We start from the raw sequence: 20,517 nt of genomic DNA, 5'->3' as shown, positions 1-20,517 counted from the left end.
ATCTCATTACCCCACAGAAAAAGTCGAGAGGAACAATTAGAAACTTATTCAGGTTATTTTAATATTACAAACATCACCTGAACTGTACCTGGTAAAACAAGAACCAGACAAACAGCAGTCCAGAGCATCTTCTTGTCCATGGTGAACAACTCACAGTGAGTTAAAATCAAAAACATGCTGGTGCACCTGCTTTTATTGTCCCACACCCACAGCGCAGGGCCGACTCCAGCCCCCAACTCAGTCACAAGAGGCACAAACAGTGTTTACGACCCCACTGTGTACATACATCAAAATGCCTATCTTGTCTTTATATATGTTCTGTGAGGCGTTACCCAGAGTCAGGTCGCTGCAGTGATTTGTTTCTGTAGAAATGTTCTTTTAACAGTACAAGGACATAAAATCAGAGGAGGACAGTCAGGTTTTTGTCCCGTGTTTGCTTAAATCTGGCAAAAATGTTTGAGACGATGTTTTGTAATGGGACAGATCTTTTTGTTGAAGATCCTATTCTGCCAAGGCCTCAGCAATAAAATTATTTATAATACAATTTTGATCATCTTCCATTTACTTAGTATAGTAAATGGTAAAGTACATCTACACATTTAAGGAAACTGATGGCAGTGTTCTAATTCAAAATGAATACATCATTTGCACAACTCCCCACATATTTCCTGTGTATATCACAGCTTTTTTTTCACTGTCTGCTGCGGTTTCCTTGCATTGAGATGAGACATTCATTAGTTATGCATTAATTAAGAAACAGATGTTTACTCTGAAATGAGGGCCTCCGGGATAAGGAGTGAAGCTGCAGGACTAAAGTAATTTAATTTAAATATGTAAATTAGCAGAGTTTGTAAATCAGCTACAGCCCAAACATCTGAGAGGAACTCAGTGTGCTTAATAATTGAATGTAAAATGTTTTAGGCAATGTTATACACGTGAATATGTGTATCAGAGGTCTGAGTCATGGTGGTGTTCATGCTTGTGCATCAGTTTTACGAGCTGTTCAGTAAGTGGTTTCGGTCTCTTATGGGGCTTGTGCATGTTTGAGGAGCAGTAGCAGCTCAAGCATTCCTTGAGGAGGAGGATCAAAGATGCCCAGGAGCCACTTATCCTCCTTCAGACAGCTCTACAAACAAATCACTCGCCTAGTGTCTGCTGACACAGTGAACCATGAAATGAAAAACTGTAGAACTGGTCCATACAGCTCCTCTATGTGTTTATTGTAACTGTTTAATAAACCTGTACTGACGACATGTCACATGTATCTATAGTTTCTGATGTGCATTATGGGATGCATCAGTCTAAAATGTACTGATAATGTGCTTCATGTGTTTGTATGGATTGTACAAATATAATATGACACAGCTTCTTTAGTCACATGTTGAAGAGGGAGTTGTCGACTTAATGTCACTAATTATTAGTTGAACTTTTGGCTTGAACTGTTTTCACTTCAACCAAATGTTCATGTTTTGTATGTTGGTCTATTTTATTTGACTGATATCTAGCAAATGAATATGTTAGGTATTCCATAGTATTAGTGGTAAATTGTATAATAAGCATTTTATTAGAAAACAGCAAAGATAATAAAAAAGTTAATAAAAACAACAAATGTAAAATGTACTGTATGTAACTGATAATTATGTTTTCTTGATTCCTGTTGTGTTAAATCATGTCACAACATTTTGTATTTATCGTGAGGTACCCAATAAGTCAAACGTCAACCACATTCAAAGGTGCTTTTCTATATTGAGAGATCTTTTTACTACTACAGAAACACATTCAGAGTGAACCTACATCCCTGTACACTTTTATGAGCTCTGAATGGATTCTGTGGCTGTTCTCCAAGTCAGTAAAAAGGCCACAGTATGTCTACTGTAATCTGAAAGTCAGACTTTAACAGACACACAATTTACAGTTAAAGCCAAACCCCCTTTTTCAACATAATAAATATGTCAACAGCCAGTTTCTGAAAGCGGTGTGGAGACACTAAAAAGAAATGAAATGAACATCCAAAACAAACATAACTTAATTTAAACAAACTTAAATAGACCAAAGGCAAAACACAAAAAATAAATAAATGAAGCTGATCCTCATATTTTACCATTAATAAAAGCAGATAGTAGTTTTTATTAGTTTTATTCGTAGTAACTTGTGCAAGAAACACAGACTGACTAAAATGATGGAGCTGGTACATTTTAACACAAACATTAAATAAACTTCTATGAGAGAATGAGATGTATTATTGATTTGTATAAAATAGTGGAATAAGGTGACATTCAAGCCACCTTTCAATCTGATCCTGCTGTGATATCTACAGACTGTATTTACTGCCAGGTCTTATCTGTCTGTTATGTTAGTCAATGTTTTATTTCTATGACATTGTTTTTTTTTTATTTTTTGACACCAGTTGGTCCTGTCTGGATTAATAACTGCCCTCCAACTCTGAGGTTTTAAATGAAACTCCTGCATCACTACGTAGTCTTGGAGTCTTTTCCTGCAGAGGAAGCTATTCTTTTCTAGGACATGCACTTACTGTAGTTTTTCATGAAATTGCAGATAAAAAACTTGACAATAAATACAGAAGATGTTGCTTTTTATAAATTCTTCTTTGTTGAACACAACCTAAGCGTTAAAAGCTCATTAATAAAATGTCCTTGTGCCTAATTCACTGAGACTGTTGCCCTGTGGAAAATGGAAATGTGATCTGTCCTTGATTTGGTCTGTTCAAATATTGTGCTGTAGATGAATAATTTACTTGTGTAAGAATCAAGGGCTTATGATAATAAAGATAATAAAATCTCACCTGACAACACATCAGAGTAGCAGATGCTACAGACGTCTCCATGGCTTTCTCTCTAAACCCACTCAACATAAGTATACACCTGTTTAAGGGTCAGATGCATGAATTCATTCTGTCCGTAATAAACAACAGTCAAAGTCCATTTTGTTTAAATGAGCGATGTCATAAAATATCTATTATAGACATAAAATCTGAACTCAAAAACACTGTTGCAGTAATAATAATTACCAAGGCTGATGGAGCAATAATTTTCCATCTGAATCTGAATGAAGCTCTGAGATGTTTTAAACAATGATCCATATTTTTCCATAAATTCCAACTTTATCAAAGTAAATTCACATATCTTACATAAGCTAGTGTAACATGCACACGAGTAGAAAAACTACATGTTGCTCTCACCTTTAATTTGGCAAAAACACTCAATTCTGCAACATTTTAGCAGCGCTGTTACAGATTGCTTTTTGTTTTAATAAATGAAACTCATAGCCCATTATTCTAACATTTAAAAAGAAAGGAAAAAGAGAGGTAAAATTTCTCTACCTGGTGTCTAATCCATCAGTTATCACACTGAAATACTCATATTTATATGCGCTGCCAAGCAAAACTCAACTCAACTAAAATGCAAAGAGGGCTGCTTCTGGACACTTGTTGACCTACATTTTATGACTCATATTTTTATCACAATGCTTACATTTGCTTCCTCATGATATCACATTATATTAACTTCAGAGTGGCCTGTTGTTCATCATTATTGGATTTTTCTTAAAACCTCCACCTCCTGGATGTCCTGGATTCTCCTCTCAGGAGCTGGATGCAGTCTTTTTAAGACCACATCTGGAGCAAAAATAATATCCTCCCCTTTTGGTGCCTCTCCAGCTGTTGGTTGTTTAAAGTCTATTCTACTGCACAACCTTGAATGTAAAGACACAATTTACTTGTTGTTGAATTAGAGCCCCTGAAGTTGACTCAACATATTTGTTCTTATTTTAGAGCACTGTGAGCTCTAAAATAAGTGTCTGCCAAATAATTAAATGTATAAGCACTTTTTATCCTGTTAAAGAATAACAATAAACTAAAGCTAGGATTCTTCAATCAAGAGGCCAGAACAACAGAACTAAATACATGAGAGAGGACAAAACAAGTACCGTAGACTGAGATAATTAACAGTAGGGTGTAAAAAGATATAAACAGTGTATCTACATTTATGTCCTCCCTTATATTTGCTATAAATAGCTTCAAAGATAAGATTAGATAAGTAACTTTCAACAAAAGAAACAACTTACAATGCCCTAAGTTTAATAAATAGTGCTGTATGAGGCTGTTGCTGTCATGTTTAGTCAGTGCAAAACTTATACTTATACTTTAAACATCATCTGCTGAAGAAAGAACTTTAAAGAAAATAATTCACATTGGGTTTTAGGTGGGACACACACACATGGACACAGTGTAAAGTTGTATATATCTGAATTAATTATCTAACACACCAGCCTTATAAAATTAGATAAGGTGAAGCTTTAATGACTTGAACGGAAAAAAATAACTCAGCACAAATGATCAAATTGCCCACAGTTGAGGAAAATTTGATCTTAAGAAAGTTGAGTTTCTACTTTGTGTTGAAAATGCAACATAAGGAGGGGGTGAGGGGTTGTTGGGTTTCCCTCTGTATAACTCTGTGACAACTACTGTATATACACAATGCAGCCTAATGTCTATGAGGTCAATATTTTGTGTGCTAAAGGCAATGAAATCTGCTGCAGAAATGCATGACCCCTTAAAAGACAATATAACTGCAGAAAATACAACAAGTGAGAGCGGTGCAGCATCTGCAGCGTTTAGTTCAGTAATGTCCTTGACATGTACAAAGAGCTGCACTCAGGTGATACAGTAGTGTAGACATAATCTCACAGGTTTACCTCAACGGAAACATAAAGCAGATAACAAGAGCCCAGATTTTTTCCATTGCATTCGTCTAGATGATAACAGTTTATCATTTATACTGAGGAATGTTTAAGTCCTGCAGTAAATCATTTTTAAACGCAGTGATTAGAAAGAAGATTAGAGATCCACATACAGTACAAAGTCTTAAAATATTTATTAAAAATATACCTATGTACATATTATGTCCTGTATAATAAAAGATGTGGTCCTTAATAAAATTACTTTAAATAAAATGACAATTACAGTATTTACAGCTTTCGTAATATATTGCAGTATGCACATTGTCTTGTAAACATCATACATTACTGAAAAACAAAGTTAACAGCTGACATCACTCTAGGCAGTGTGATGTGAAGGAGGCAGGAAGTAGGAAATTAATGTAGAAATTATAAAACCTAAAAAAAACTCTAATCCAGAAACCTCAGGACGCCTTCTTGTGTGTTTTCATTTCTGCTGCAGGAGGAAAATGTTGCAGATGAGTTAAGTGTTTCGTTTAACAGTGTACCTGCAAAAAAAGGGCTTCAACTCACCTGTAACGGAAGAGAATACTTATTCTCTATTGTTCCTGTTATTTTATACACATCTGAATGTTGCTCCTTCACACTTATTTTTTCTAAGGGGTCAAAACATACAACAGGTTTAGGTCATGTTTTATGGTATTACTACAGTCATTGTCCATGATGAGAAACAATCTTAGATTCAGTGAATACCAACCTTTTTGATGTGCTGCATATTTGTTGACTCTGGAAAAACAAAGTATTGTTTTATTGTTAGTGTTCAGCCAGATCTTACTCATAATTCAAACACTTCATTTAACAAGCCCTTCGAGGTTTCCCCAGTGTTAGAGACTTCTCGTTAGCACATTAAGATTCATCACTGCTCAATCGTGAATGTAATACTGTGAAATGTGACAGTTTAATACATGTTTCCGTACACTGCAAAGTTACTCTGTGTGTCACATTGTCTCAGTCAGTATAAAAACAGACGTCATGTTCTGTTAAACCAGTTACACGTGAACACTGTCAAACTGTTTTACCCTTACTTACCTTTTCCTTCTTGTCAAACAGTACACAATTGTTCCAATCCCTGCTGCAACAATGAGGCAACATCCAGCTGTTATAATAATAGCTCTTCCAGCTGCAGCTGAGCAGTCACAGTCTGTGAAATCTGGAATAAAAAAAATAAAAATTAAAAACACACATTTAAAATGTCATTGTCCTATTATCTATTAGTTTTTTACACCTACCTATGACAGTTAACTCATGGTTCACTGTTTGACTCCGTCCTGTGGCAGTGTTCACAACACTGCAGCTGTATCTACCACTGTCAGAGCTTCGGCTCGACTGTATGATGAACACTGCCTCATGACCATTAGTTGGCTTTTCATTTAAAAGCCAGGTGAAATGTGCTGATGGTACAGACATAGCCGAACAGTAGAACATTGTTAAATCTCCAGCATGAACAGAAACAGGTCCGAAAATGGTCACGTTGTCAGGTCCATCTGTAGCGACAGCAAAACACAAAACATGACCTATTCAGCAGGATAAAGACAACAGATAGACCAATAGAATAAGCATTTTCAAATCAAAGATGTCTGTGGACTGGTTAAAAAGGAGCTGGAGCAAGCAGGATGTCTGCGTCTTTGAGCCATTAGAGTATGTAGGCAATCCTAATAACACACAACCTGTTATTATATAACTGAATGAAACTCATATTAAAGAAAAAAATTTCTTTCAGTAACACATAGACACCTCTGGTAATTTCAAGTTTGTGATGCTTCATGATGGATGGATGGATTATTTAACCTTAGCTGTGGTTTAAATTTGATTTGTCTTAAAATGAGTGGCATTTATATGAACAGGAGGGAAAATTGTTAAACTCACACTGAATTACAAGATTCACCGGCCGGCTGGTTTCATTACTGACACTGTTTGAGACACGACACCTAAACGGTCCCTGGTCGTAGCGAGTCACATTGATTAGCGTGAGAGTGGAGCCTCCATCAGTGAGTTGAACTCTGTCACTGGCTGTAACCTCAGAGCTGCCGTTCAGCCAGAGGAAAGAGAGCGAGGATCCAGAGGAGGAGCAGGACAGACTGACGGAGCTGTTGAACTCCACCAAGTGTGTGGTACTGGAAGTCACCTCCACACTGGAAACTGGCACTGCGAGGGAAAACACAGTTCTTATTTTGCTTGCTGTTATCAACGGCTAAGATGACAACTTTTACTTAAGGTTTCTGACAGGATCAAAGACAAAGGACTGAGAAATAAGTTCAAACAACTCCCTCTAACTTACCCAGTGCAGTTACAGCTGAAACTTGAGATGTTTCATATCTCAAAGTTTTGTTGTTAAAGGCCCGACAGCTGTAGTTTCCGCTCTGACTCATCTGAATATTGATCAGTCTGAGCTCTGGTCCAGTGTCAGACAGAAGGTCTCCACTGAGAAACCAGTAAAACAGAGCAGCAGGTGTGGAGACAGCTGAGCAGATGAGGCTGATGTTTGATCCTACCTCATAGTATTCTTGTAATGGAGACAGCTCCAAATCAGTATTTTCTGGACCAACTGGGGAGAAAAAACCCATAAAACCTAATGGTCACTAATAAAAGAACAGCTTGAGAAGTACTACATATTCCAATACATTTGGCTCAGTGTGAAGGGGTTATTACTGTTAAGCAGGTCATTAAAATGCAAAACTACACCAATAAACTAGAGCCTTCATTCATGCAGCAACAGATGTGCAGACTGCAAACATCAAACAGCACAATAAATAGTAATTCATTCCTGACATGATTGTTATATTAATTGTGAATCAAGCTACACATTTGAAGGTCTATGTGACATTTGCATGCAGGCGCCATCGCATGAAAGACTTAGCATGCAGGTTAGAAACTTACAACTGACTGCGAGCGTCACAGGATCACTGGTGTAATTACTGAAATGATTGAAGACATGACATCTGAACGGTCCCTGGTCGTAGCGGGTAACATTAATTATAGTGAGAGTGGCGTTTGCATCAGTGAGTTGAACTCTGTCACTGGCTGTAACCTCAGAGCTGCCGTTCAGCCAGAGGAAAGAGAGCGAGGATCCAGAGGAGGAACAGGAGAGACTGACAGAGCTGCTGAACTCCAACACGTCTGTGGTGTTTAGACTTATGAAAACATTGGAGACTTGTGCTAGAAAACATAACACAACATCATTAGGAGTCATTAGAGCACAAAAACCTAATTCTGGGTCAGTTCGTTGTCAAACAAGAAAATTTAAGAGTTGATCAGTGCATGCTTTACTTCTTTTCAAAGTCCACTTGAAAAATGTCTAATCCAAAATCAAGAGACACAAAGCAGAAAGCAGAAATGTAAGTGCTTAGTGCCCAAAGAAGTTGTGTAGTCCAACTTACATTTTAGTACATTTATAGCTGCAGGTTGAGATGTTTGAGTTCTCAGAGTTCTGTTGTTAAAGACCTCACAGCTGTAGTTTCCGCTCTGACTCATCTGAATATTGATCAGTCTGAGCTCTGCTCCAGTGTCAGACAACAGGGACCCATTTAAAAACCAGTAAAACAGAGCAGCAGGTCTGGAGTCAGCTGAGCAGATGAGGCTGATATCTGAACCTTCATCATACCATTCTTCTGATGGAGATGGTGTCAGATTTATATTTTCTGGGCCAACTGCAGACAGAAACATAAATCGATCACCAGTAAAATAAAGGGGAGGAAACAGCAACAAAAAGAACTTTGTAGCTCGAAGCAAAGAAATACAGCATATTACACAAAGCCTGACTAATGGCTGCTTTATGTCAGTCAAATACATACATAATATAATTTATTCTGTTTGTAGTGAAATAGAACAGTCAAGACAAAAATATCATTCAAACAAACAAAGACAGGAATTTTAAACAGGCTGGGATCTGAATGAACATCAGTTAATATGCAACTCACAGCTGATGAAGAGATTCACTGGCTTACTGGTGCCATTACTGACTGGATTAAACACACGACACCTGAACGGTCCCTGGTCGTAACGGGTCACATTGATTATAGTGAGAGTGGAGTTTCCATCAGTGAGTTGAACTGTGTCACTGGCTGTAACCTCAGAGCTGCCGTTCATCCAGAGGAAAGAGAGCGAGGATCCAGAGGAGGAACAGGACAGACTGACAGAGCTGTTGAACTCCAACACCTCTGTGGTGCTGGTATTTACTTCTATACTGGATACTGGTACTGTGGGAAAAAAAAAAAAATGTTTTACCACATTCTGAATAATGAAATATTTCTAATCCTAAAGATCCACAAAAGACAATTGTGATTTTGCATAAAGTTCCACAATTAGACTTTAGCACAAAATTGCATAAGAAATGCGCTGCACACTGTTGCAAAGGCACAGAGAAGAAAACTCTGTCAGTTAATACGTTTAACCAATATTTAATTGGAATTAGTTTCATTTCAATGCTTACAAAGTAAGCAGATGAAGTGAAAAAGAACATAGCAGACCATGTTAAGAAGAATCACACCATAAGACCTTACCCAGTACAGTTACAGCTGAAGGTTGAGATGTTTCATGTCTCAGAGTTTTGTTGTTAAAGGCCTGACAGCTGTAGTTTCCGCTCTGACTCATCTGAATATTGATCAGTCTGAGCTCTGGTCCAGTGTCAGACAGCAGGTCTCCATTTAAAAACCAGTAAAACAGAGCAGCAGGTGTGGAGACAGCTGAGCAGATGAGGCTGATGTTTGATCCTACCTCATAGTGTTGTTGTGATGGAGACAGTGTCAATGTGATATTGTCTGGGCCATCTGCAGTAAGAATAAATGTTACTTTAAAGTAAATTAAAAAATAATTTATACATACATTTCAATATGAACACAGTAGACAAAGTTTTTAAATTCCCATCAGTGTCAAACTTAAAGCTCTGGGATATGAAAGAACATGCATATAAGTTAGTAACTTACAGCTGATGGAGAGGTTCACTGGATCACTGGTGCCATCACTGACTGGATTGGACACTCTGCACCTGAACGGTCCCTGGTCGTAACGGGTCACATTGATTACAGTGAGAGTGGAGTTTCCATCAGTGAATTGGACTCTGTCACTGGCTGTAACCTCAGAGCTGCCGTTCAGCCAGAGGAAAGAGAGTGAGGATCCAGAGGAGGAACAGGACAGACTGACAGAGCTGTTGAACTCCACCAAGTCTGTGTTGCTGACAGTTACCGTTACATTGGAGACGGGAACTGAGGGTAAAAATAAAAACAAACAACAAAATTATTATGAGTCATAAGTGGGGAAGTAAAATACTACATACACACATGCTGTGACTTTTAAACATTAATGATGACATAACACTAAGTCTAAATATTATGTGTTGCTTTAAGAAGACCAGTAATAACATGCACCATCACACACAGTCCAGAATATCATTGTGTCATTGTACATTTTTTTTAAAATGAATTATTCCTCTACAACAGTGAAATGTGATGCATCAACACACCATGCATTTCCAGTCTGCAGGATCCTTTCTGTTGTACTTGTCCATCTGGTATAATTAAAACATTGTATTCTCCACCATCATGAAGAGTCAGATTCCTGAGCTCCAGGGATCCAGTAGATCGGAACAGGGTGATCCTATCAGTGTATGCTGGTCCTGTTATGTCTTCAGTAGATGAGGTTATTATGTTAATATTATCATCTTTGCTGTCAACAAAACTCCAGGTGACAACCAGAAACGGTGTTACTGGTGGAGTCATGGCTGTTGTGAACGTCACTTTCTCTCCGACAGCTGTGGTAAGTCTGTCTGGAAGTATACCGACTCCATGGCTTAAACCTGTCACAGTACATACATTTGTTATGTTATATGTTATGACATTTAAATTCATTTAAAGCAACATCTTGTGCAGGACAACGAGACTGACTCTTGATCACTGTTAATTTTGTAACTGCAGTGTATCTAAGAACATGAGATAAAAGACTGTAATTAATAGTAAGAGCTAATCAGTGATCATTGACTTATCTGAGTATGAGAAGGTTATATAACCAGAGCCATATTTACAATCCATCGAATCTGTGGATCACTAGGTTCATTTATTGTTCTATATTTCGTTTGAACATTGAATTTATGGAATTATCAGGTTTGTGTTGATAAATCTGATCTAATTGTTAAAATCTTTATTATTTAAGAAGATATTACCACAGAAATAAGTATAGTCATGTCAAAAATTAATTTATTATGTGATTTTTACATAGTTGGAAAGCACTTAAATGCAATTTTGAGGTACTCCAGTATTTTAATTTTGTTACTTTTACTTTCACTCTACAGCAAATTCAAGAAAAAATATTGTACTTTCACTAAATACTGTACTTTATTTCTGTCTAAGTACTGAATTTTGTACTTTCTACACCTTTAGATTTGTAAGATTGAAGTTCTTCTAGATCTAACTGTGACTTAAAAACATAAAAAACCTTAAACATTAAACACAAACGTTGTTCAAACAGTATCTAACCTGTATCCATCCTGGATCATTCGAAACAACAGTTTATTACTCACAGGTATGAAAATATCTCATCTGTGAAAAGCTCACCTGAACTAGTCAGCAGGATGATCGACAGTATCACAGCTGTTTCCATATCTGCTGCAGAGTCCAAGTGTGTAGAAAATGAATTTTCTTAGAGCAGGTGACGCACATGTGTTTGATGGGAGGAGCCATGGATTTATCTCTGTGATGTGACACTCTGGACACTGCCGTCCATAACACCAGTGAAGATCAACGAACAAGATCTGCTGACTTGATGTCAAGGAATGTGAAAAGGTTCAATACAGGGTGGATATTACAACAAACTTCAGACACCCTTTTCATATCAGTTCACATCATTCCCCTTTTTATTTATGTTGTAATGTGCTAAACATGAATCAGTTATATATTATTTATGTTTAACATTTTAATGATTAAATTATCATCATCTTCTGATGTTTAAGGAAACAATGAGATAGTATGAATGAATAATTGTGGGTAATTGAAATACACTTTATTGGATCAAAGGTGTAAGCCTGAAAATAATCTGAAACACACAGTAAAGAGGAGTAAATATTTAATTTTTTTTCGCAATTTATTAAAATACATTTGCAATTGAAATTATGTGTAATGTGATATATTAGTGTCACCTTAGTTGAAGAAAATAAAACATTTTAGTTCAGTTTAGCAGATATGCTTTGTTTTATTGTGAAATAAAAACTAAAACGTTACACAAGTTATGATTTATTTATTTTATGTGAACAATTTGATGAACAGCATTAATATTAAACACAGATACGAACTAAAATAAATCAGGAATGAGAATGAAGGAAGGCAACATATGTTTCCACATGAAAATGCTGTCTTTAGATCAACATGAGTCCAACCAAGGCCACGACAGTGCAACCCATCGTCCACATAGAACCACTGATGGCGTTTGAAGAATCTGGAAAAAATATTGCTTTTTCAATCTGCAATCACGCGTCATGAACAAATAAAAGCCATGTAAAGGGGATAAGAGTTCAAATACCAGTCAGTGTGTGGACTGCAGAGGCTTCCAGACCGGTAATAGCATTGCGAGCAGTGCAGATGTATTTCCCCAGGTGCTTTTCTTCCATCTCTTTAATGTAGTACAGAGGCCCAGGCTTCTCCATATATCTGAACCTCCATGAGAAAGTTGCCTTTGGTAGAGAGTCAGCAAAGCAGCTAAGAGTCACACTTTCTTCGAGTTCTGCACCTATTGGCGTCTGAACAATTATTGGTGTGTCAGGTCCATCTGAACAGATAAAGAAGACGTTAATAATGATGATGAGACTGAAGAAAAGGCTTCTAGTAAACAGAGTTTGTACTGAATGTATATATGTTAGTGGAAGTACTTACAGTGAACATCAAGTCTGCATTTAGCTGTTTCAAAACTGATGTCATTGCTGACATTGCAAAGAAACTCTCCAGTGTCTTTTCTATCCACGGGGCTGATTGACAACACTCTGTTCCCATCATAGAAGCTGTATCTGTCACCAGAAACCAGAGGTTTGCCATCTTTCATCCATGCTCTGGTAGGCACAAAGCCGTCAGCGTTGCAGGACAGGTTCACAGAGGTTTTCCCCTCTATGAGGTTTTCGGTGGGGCAGGCTATGGTGGGTCTTGACACTTTGGCTGTGCACAAAAATGAACACGAGATACGTTGATTTGACAGCTTGATGATTGATGCATTCAATAAAAAACATGTAATTCAATCTGCAATACAGAATCTTCATTCTAAGGAAGTTGACAATACACAGCCACGCTGCACATTGAATACAGCGCCAGGTTCTCTTTACTTACTCTGAACCTGCAGACGAACAGTTCCTTGAATCTGCTCTGCACCTCTTGGGATGATAATTAATTCATATTCTCCATTGTCCCTCTCAGTGAGGTCTCTGAGCACCAGAGATCCAGTGGATTTATCCAGGGTGATCCTGTTCTCATAGCCTGTTCCCACGATATCTACGCTGGTTGAGGTTATTACATTGATGGTGCCGTTGAAGCTCCAAGTCAACGCCAGAAACGGTTCGGCTGATGGTTTTACAGATGTTGTGAAGGTTACACTCACTCCATGGGGCTTCAGGAGAAAGTCCACGGGGATGACACCTGCTCCGTAGCAGAGACCTGCTAAAACATAGATAACATTTAACAACCTGCAGCTTTGTAAAGGACAGATTTGATCATAGGGTCCAACATATTTCTTACCCCAGGTGAAGAACACAAGTGTGGCTGACCTGAGAATACAGTTCATGGTGTGTTACTTAGTTTTCTCCTCTTCTGATGATATCTGACCTTCTGTCAATGGAAAAATATGCGTCTCTGATATCATCTGCAATAAATTAAATGTGTGATCAAGATGTACACAGACTTGATTAATAATTAACTTCACTTACCCTTTTGTCAGTGTGACTCTTGTGACATGACGAGTCTCTTCAGACAGACACAACGAGTCAGTGAAACAGCTGCATGGTCAAGACTGTTGAAATTCTGATTATTGCTTATTTTATCTCATGATGCCAACATTGTCATAGTTTTAACATGCTGTTATTTAATGATACATATTTAATACATTTTATTTATACAGTGTGTTTCAAAACAAAAAGCAATTAAACCATGATTAAACATTTAACATAGGACACTAAATTTCTAAAATAAATATGTAAAAATAAAATATACAGTAAGTTAAAACCATAACAAAACAGTTTGAGACCAAAATAATGTACCTGTTAAAAAACACACACATTGACCTAAAAATGCAGCTTTCAACCTGGTAAGTATTTAATAGTCATCATCATTAGATGACCCCCAGGATGATGAAGTGTATCAGTTTTAATTTCATATTTCATCTGCAGTCACAAAAACAATGATCTCTCTGGATCTCTCTGTCAGACTTTTAACTAATTTTAGGTTTATTTATTTTTTACAATGAAAACAATACACAACACACAACACAAACAAAACTAAATAACTGTGACTGGAAAGGTTAAGAAGTCCTAGGCTTAAAACTTAGGAATTATACTTGTTTGCAAAGTTATCAAAGGATCAAATCCAATACAACATTGACATTGTTTAAATTACTAGTTATTATCAGAACGTTCCGTCCATCACTGTGACACTAGAACGGTTCTGGAATTAAACACAACTACAGGAAAGAACATTGGAACCAAGTTCATCATTTCAGTATCTACACAGTTTGAGTGCAGACACAGAGAGAGAGAGAGTGCAGAGCGTTTGGTTGTTTCTTCTTCAACAAAGATATTTTCAACAAGCTTCAACATCTCGCAGCAGCACAGTGACAACCTGGTAAGTTGATTAAATGTGATGATTAATTTGTGTTTGACCACAACAGTGACTGAAATCCTTTCTCAAACACAAATGATCATACACTTCTTGTTGCAATGTGAACAGTTTTAAATGGTTCCCTTAATCCATTAAGCACTTACATTTAATCTAGACTAAGTGTTTCTAGTAAAATAATGAATTAGATTAATTTAATGTGTCTCGATAAGCCCCTATGTAAACTCAGGAAAATAAGTAAATTACGAAATATGGCATTTGTAACTGGTGAAAGTAAAGTTTATACAAAACCTGTTAATCCTACATGTATGTTATTTGGTTACTGTAAAGAAAAACAATATTTCAATGTCAATTTCAAATATTCAAATGTAATTAAGGTGTTTTTGTTGTTTTACATCAGACAATCAAAATGACCATCATTCTTTTATCTCTATCAGAGTTACACAGGCGACACCGTTGTTGTCAAAGAAGTCACGGAAACCATGGCCAAATTCAACATTAGTGACGAAACACATCCACCTGGATGGAAAATTCCCACAGAAGATCCTAATATCATTGAACTCACAGTCTCCAGGACCAAACTCAAAATTGGTGAAAACCTCCGTCCACTTGACTGGAAAGCTGAGACCCCAATGGACGTTGATGGAGAATCCTTCAAAGTCCAGCAGACTTTGCCTTTGAGGATTCCACTGGAGCCTGAAGAGAAGATGGACATCTCTGTGTGGAGTCCCAGTACTCCTGTAGATGCCAAAATCTTGGGTGCTACAAATGTGAAGGCTCAAAAAAAGCCAGAGGCACAAGAGATCATGGATATCCACATGAGGAGTCCCAGTCCTCCAAGATGCTCCACAAGCTACATTGGTAATTCCATCAGAAAAGCCATCAGACAAACTCAAGATCAAAAGAAGGTGGCAGACCAACAAAAACCTTTGTGTAAAAGGAAAAGGGAGGCTGTTAGTCCATCAGCAGCCATTGATACTGAGCTCCCTAAGTCCAAGCGGCGTCGGCTGGATGATGCCAGTCTGCCGGTGAGCGACAAATGCTCCGTGGAGGCCAAATGGAAAGGGGATTCGCCTGGGATGTGATTCAGTGCTGGTTTCTCTAAGGCTGCTGAAGCTAAATCTCCCAGAGTTCAGAAAAGTCTGCCACTTGACAACCTACTAGAGGCCCAACAGGAGGTAAAACCCCAGCCCTGCCAAATGCTTGAGAGCCACAGATAGAGATTGGTCATGGTCAATTGGATTCTGCAGGAATTTGCCAGATTTTCCATTACAAAGAGCAAATCCATGGTGGCCAACGGGAAGAAGGATTCCTGTGCCGGGAGCTTCAGTGCTGGTTTCTCCAGGCCAGCTGAAGCTGTGTGTCTCAGGGTTCAAGTAAATGTGCTAGCGAGGAACCCACTGATGGCCCAACAGGAAGTTGATAACCCTTTCAGGAATCCTAGTCCTCCTGACTGCTCTACAGACACCAATCAAGAGGCCACCAGAGCTGCACGGACTGCTCCTGAAAGGAGTTCCAGTCCCACCAATTGCTTCAAGGAGGCTATTGCTCCACCAGAGTCCAAAGAGGTTCTGGTGAAAGATGCCAGGGTGTCAAAGACAGAGACAAACGTGCCCAAGGGGAAGGACGATTCTCACATCGAGGGCTTTATTACTGTTTCCCCCAGGGCCAGTGAAGGTGGATCCCTCAAAAGCCAGCAGACTTCACCAATGGAGATCCCACTGGAGGCCCTGGAAAAGGACAATACCTCTGTGAGGGACACTAGTCCCCCCAGTTGCTATGGGGACACAAATGGAAATCCCGTGACTACAGTCGCAAAGGCTCATACAGAGGTGGAGGCCCCATAAAATAAAAGGAAATGGAGGGCTGTGAGCACGCAGCAAGTGTTCAAAAACACTCTGTACTGATGATTTGTTGAGAACATTCAGATTTAGAGATTCAGACAACTTTTCATCTTTGTGTTCCTCACACAGACTGAAGAGGAGCGTGGACACAAACGGATCTGGATTTCGAGTTTTCATAAACAGGTTTGGTTTGTTGTTTCTTACTCAGGAATGTGTGTTTTTAAATGTTTGTGGTGCACATGTTTCCTGTAGTAATTCATTAAAAGTCACTTGTACATATTCATTAAACTATGTGTATGTGTCTTCCTATGTCACCATTTAATTGACATGTTCTCATTTCCACTTTATAATGTGTCTAAACTTTGCAGAAAATTAACCACAATGACAGCTCTCTGCAAATACAACGTATTTGTATTTAATATAAGATATTCAATATTCACTAGATGGCACCATTGTCCTGAGAATGAGTTCAGCTCACAGACTCTGTCCGTCACAGTGTGATGTCTGTCTCTGTGTGAGCCTACATAAAGATTGCAAAGGTTCAAATGTTATCAGATGCTTGGATGCTGTAAATGTTTCTCTGGTAGCTGTGTTTCATCTCAGTGTTATTTTATGAACAACAAAGCTCAATGTGGCTCAGAGTTGATAGACAATGAGGATGAGGCTAAGTTGTCTTTTTAAATGAGCAGTACTAGGGCTGGTCCATGCTGATCAGAGTATTTACCACAGCACACAGTAAATGGTAAATGGTCTGCACTTATACTGTATATGTTACATACACATGACTGGACAAGTTCCACAGGTAGCAGTATGACAAAGGTACTGTATGAAAGACTTGGTTTCTTTTTTTTTTTTTTCAGCTTACTTCATAATTTTTGTCCGTATCTCCTGAACTTTCCATTGGTGTCTAAGTTATGAATGCTTCCTTCAGTGTGTCCTATAAAAATAGCTTAACGTTTGACCACTGGTCCCATTATGTATATAAACTGTGTGTTCAAAGGATTTATATTTTAATTATGTCAAAAAGCATTAAATATCATTTTTAACTTGTTGGGTGTTTGTGGAAAATGAATCAAATACAGTATAATCAAATACAGTAAGACAGTGGTGAGGTGGGCTGTAGGTGTGACATTATTTATTCCTTTGGACAAAGTGTTGTTGGACAACAAATATAATTTTTATGTTCACATAGTGGTATAATATTGATGGAGTTTTTCAACTTTAGCTTTTTCTACCATTTGTTATTATGCAGGTTTTACTATGAGAAGGAAGTATTTAATACTTAGATGACTCGTGGATGACAGAAAACCTGCTGCAGTTTTAAATGGCAAATAGAGTGGACTTTACCATTGCCTTTATTTTGGATTTTATGATATGTTACATACACATGACAAATTCGACAGGAGTTATATTTGAATTATATCAGAAACCAGGAAATATTGTTTTGCTACTTGTTGAGTGTTTGTGGAATATTAATCAAATACAGTATATTCCCACACAAGCTGTAAGACAGTGGTGAGGCTGTAGGTGTGACAATTACTGGGTGGCTTTGAAATGGTAGATTTTTTTCTTAATTCCTTGTCTTTTTCCTCCTTTTCCATAATTTGTTGTCCGTCACTCCTGTACTATTGTTGGTGTTTTAGTTATGAATGCTGCCTTAAGTGTGTTTGGTCTATGTAAAGCAACTTCCTACCTCTGAGTTCCCCAAGTTCTCTTTTCCTTTTTACATATTGACTTCTTGGCATGAAACCATTTTTTTTTTGCTTACTTCATAATTTTTGTCCGTATCTCCTTCAGTGTGTTCAGTCTGTGAACTTCCTACCTCTGAAAGTTCCCTCAATTCTCTTTTCCTTTATACATATTGACTTAGGTATGAAGGTATGAAGCCTTGTACAGCATGAGGAAGTGTTCTATCATGATTTCCCTTCAGCCTATTGTAATAGGTTAATGTTTGACCACTGGTCCCATTATGTATATAAACTGTGTGTTCAAAGGATTTATATTTTAAATATGTCAAAAAGCAATAAATATCATTTTAAACTTGTTGGGTGTTTGTGCAAAATTAATCAAATACAGTATAATCAAATACAGTAAGACAGTGGTGAGGTGGGCTGTAGGTGTGACATTATTTATTCCCTTGGACAAAGTGTTGTTGGACAACAAATATAATTTTTATGTTCACATAGTCCGTCACATTGACTATTGATGGAGTTTTTCAACTTTAGCTTTTTCTACCATTTGTTATTGTGCAGGTTTTAATATGAGATGGAAGTATTTAATACTTAGATGATTCCCAGCATGATGAAGTGTATCACTGCAGTTTTCATTTCATATTTCATCTGCAGTGTCACCAAAACAATGATCTCTCTGGATCTCCTCACATTTTCTGCTGCTGATTTCACTGTGTTCTGTCAGTGTGAGGAAGTAACCTGTAAATATGGGACTTATGCATCTATGAGAAAGTGCTGTACAGTGTAAACTGAATTTCCTGGCCACAAAACATAAACCTACAGTACATTATATAAATGATGCTAAATTGATTTTCTTGTTTGAAGGACACTTTGCATTTTCAAAAAAAGTGACATTAAAACTGATCACAGATATTACTCTGTCACATTATTGAATACAGCAATTGAATTCATCCATTCCTCCTTGGGATTTTGGTGGCTGTAGTTTAACCTGTAGGAGGTAATGGGTGCATTAATATAGTGGGCTGGAAGAAATCACTAGAGGGCAAGGTCAAGGCCCAGTGTAAAGAAAGGCTGGGAACAAGGCAGGAAAATGGCTGGAGAGTTGTGAGCATGATAAGCCAATCTGACAGGGAACTGAGGGCTGAAGGAAGCTTATAAAGGAGAGGGTGAACACAGGTGAACTGATCAGGTAATCAGGGAGCGGAAGAGTGAATCAGTCCATGTATGGGCACGGCAAGGAGGGGCTGGAGAGCAGAGTAGCAGGAGTGGGACCAGGTGAAAAGGGAGAGAGAGGGAGAAATAAAACCAACTGGGCCAAGATCAGACAGGCATCGTGACAAAGACATCAGGATCATGACACTGAAGAATCTGTACTGTGTTCTGCTCGTGGCTCTGATGGGTAAGACCTTTGACTCCTGATTTTTAAATTGACAGTTTTTCCAGTGACTTGTTTAAAACTTTATATATGATCATTTTGAGTGTTACACGGAATTTATTAAATATTGTAAAACTGACATTGCTGGAGTTTTAAATGGCAAATAGGGTCGATTTTACCATTTCCTTTATTTAGGATAATATATGTTACATACATATGACTTGACAAGTTCCACAGCTAGCAGTACAACAAAGGTACTGTATGAAAGATTTGGTATTTATTATTAAATGTTACTTTGCTTTCAGTGTACCTGCACTATTGGGCAACTTTCCTCATCATTAACAGTTCTTTGTATATATTTCCAGTGACTGGTTTAAAACTTTATATATGATCATTTTGAGTGTTGCAATGTATTTATTAAATATTATAAAATTGACACTGCTGCAGTTTTAAATGGCACATAGAGTAGACTTTACCATTGCCTTTATTTTGGATTTTATGATATATTACATACACATGACAAGTTCGACAGGAATTGTATTTTAATTATATCACAAATCAGTAAATATCACTTTGCTACTTGTCGAGTGTTTGTGGAAAATTAATCAAACACGGTATAATCAAATACAGTAAGACAGTGGTGAGGTGGGCTGTAGGTGTGACAGAGGAGTTCTAGGTGGAGGTGAGTCTGCATCAAGGATCGGCTCTGCGCCCCTTCTTGTTTGCTCTAGTGGTCATTTTAAACACACATACGAAAAAAGAGGAAAGACAAGAAAACTGTCTGTAATGAAATTCATTGGCAAACGTTAATAATGACTCAGAAATTACTGTTGCTTTCACAAAACTAAATGGTGCATGATACATCTTCTGTTTATCCATACTGAGTTTCCCTCTCTCTCTCTATCACACAGATGCTCCAAGTTTGGGGACTAATGTGCAGAATTACTCTACTGGTGAGAGTCCCGTCTAAAATTGTAAAATATAAATAAAGTTGAATGACACAACTCTGGGTTTCTTTTTGTCTGTATTCATCTCATGATCACTCACACTGATAC

The 20,517-nt window shown here is 37.7% G+C and overlaps 1 protein-coding gene across 1 annotated transcript; it reads right to left on the bottom strand.

Annotated features, from left to right (window-relative positions):
- Positions 1-5,159: 5,159 nt before the first annotated feature.
- Positions 5,160-13,506, bottom strand: LOC113169073 (carcinoembryonic antigen-related cell adhesion molecule 5-like). Its single transcript, XM_033326383.1, has 15 exons — positions 13,461-13,506; positions 13,056-13,379; positions 12,612-12,887; positions 12,262-12,507; positions 11,301-11,351; positions 10,214-10,546; positions 9,678-9,956; positions 9,255-9,521; positions 8,673-8,951; positions 8,133-8,402; positions 7,633-7,911; positions 7,034-7,300; positions 6,622-6,900; positions 5,985-6,239; positions 5,160-5,191 (listed from the first exon to the last, which is right to left on the bottom strand). Exons 1-15 carry the CDS (start codon positions 13,504-13,506, stop codon positions 5,160-5,162), a joined length of 3,483 nt encoding a protein of 1,160 aa, XP_033182274.1.
- Between the last annotated feature and the right edge of the window lie 7,011 nt (positions 13,507-20,517).

The sequence above is a fragment of the Anabas testudineus genome, chromosome 16 (genome assembly GCF_900324465.2).
Source record: "Anabas testudineus chromosome 16, fAnaTes1.2, whole genome shotgun sequence".
Lineage (NCBI taxonomy): Eukaryota > Metazoa > Chordata > Actinopteri > Anabantiformes > Anabantidae > Anabas > Anabas testudineus.
Note: the sequence above shows the minus strand (reverse complement) of the source record. Positions and strands in the feature narration are given on the sequence as shown.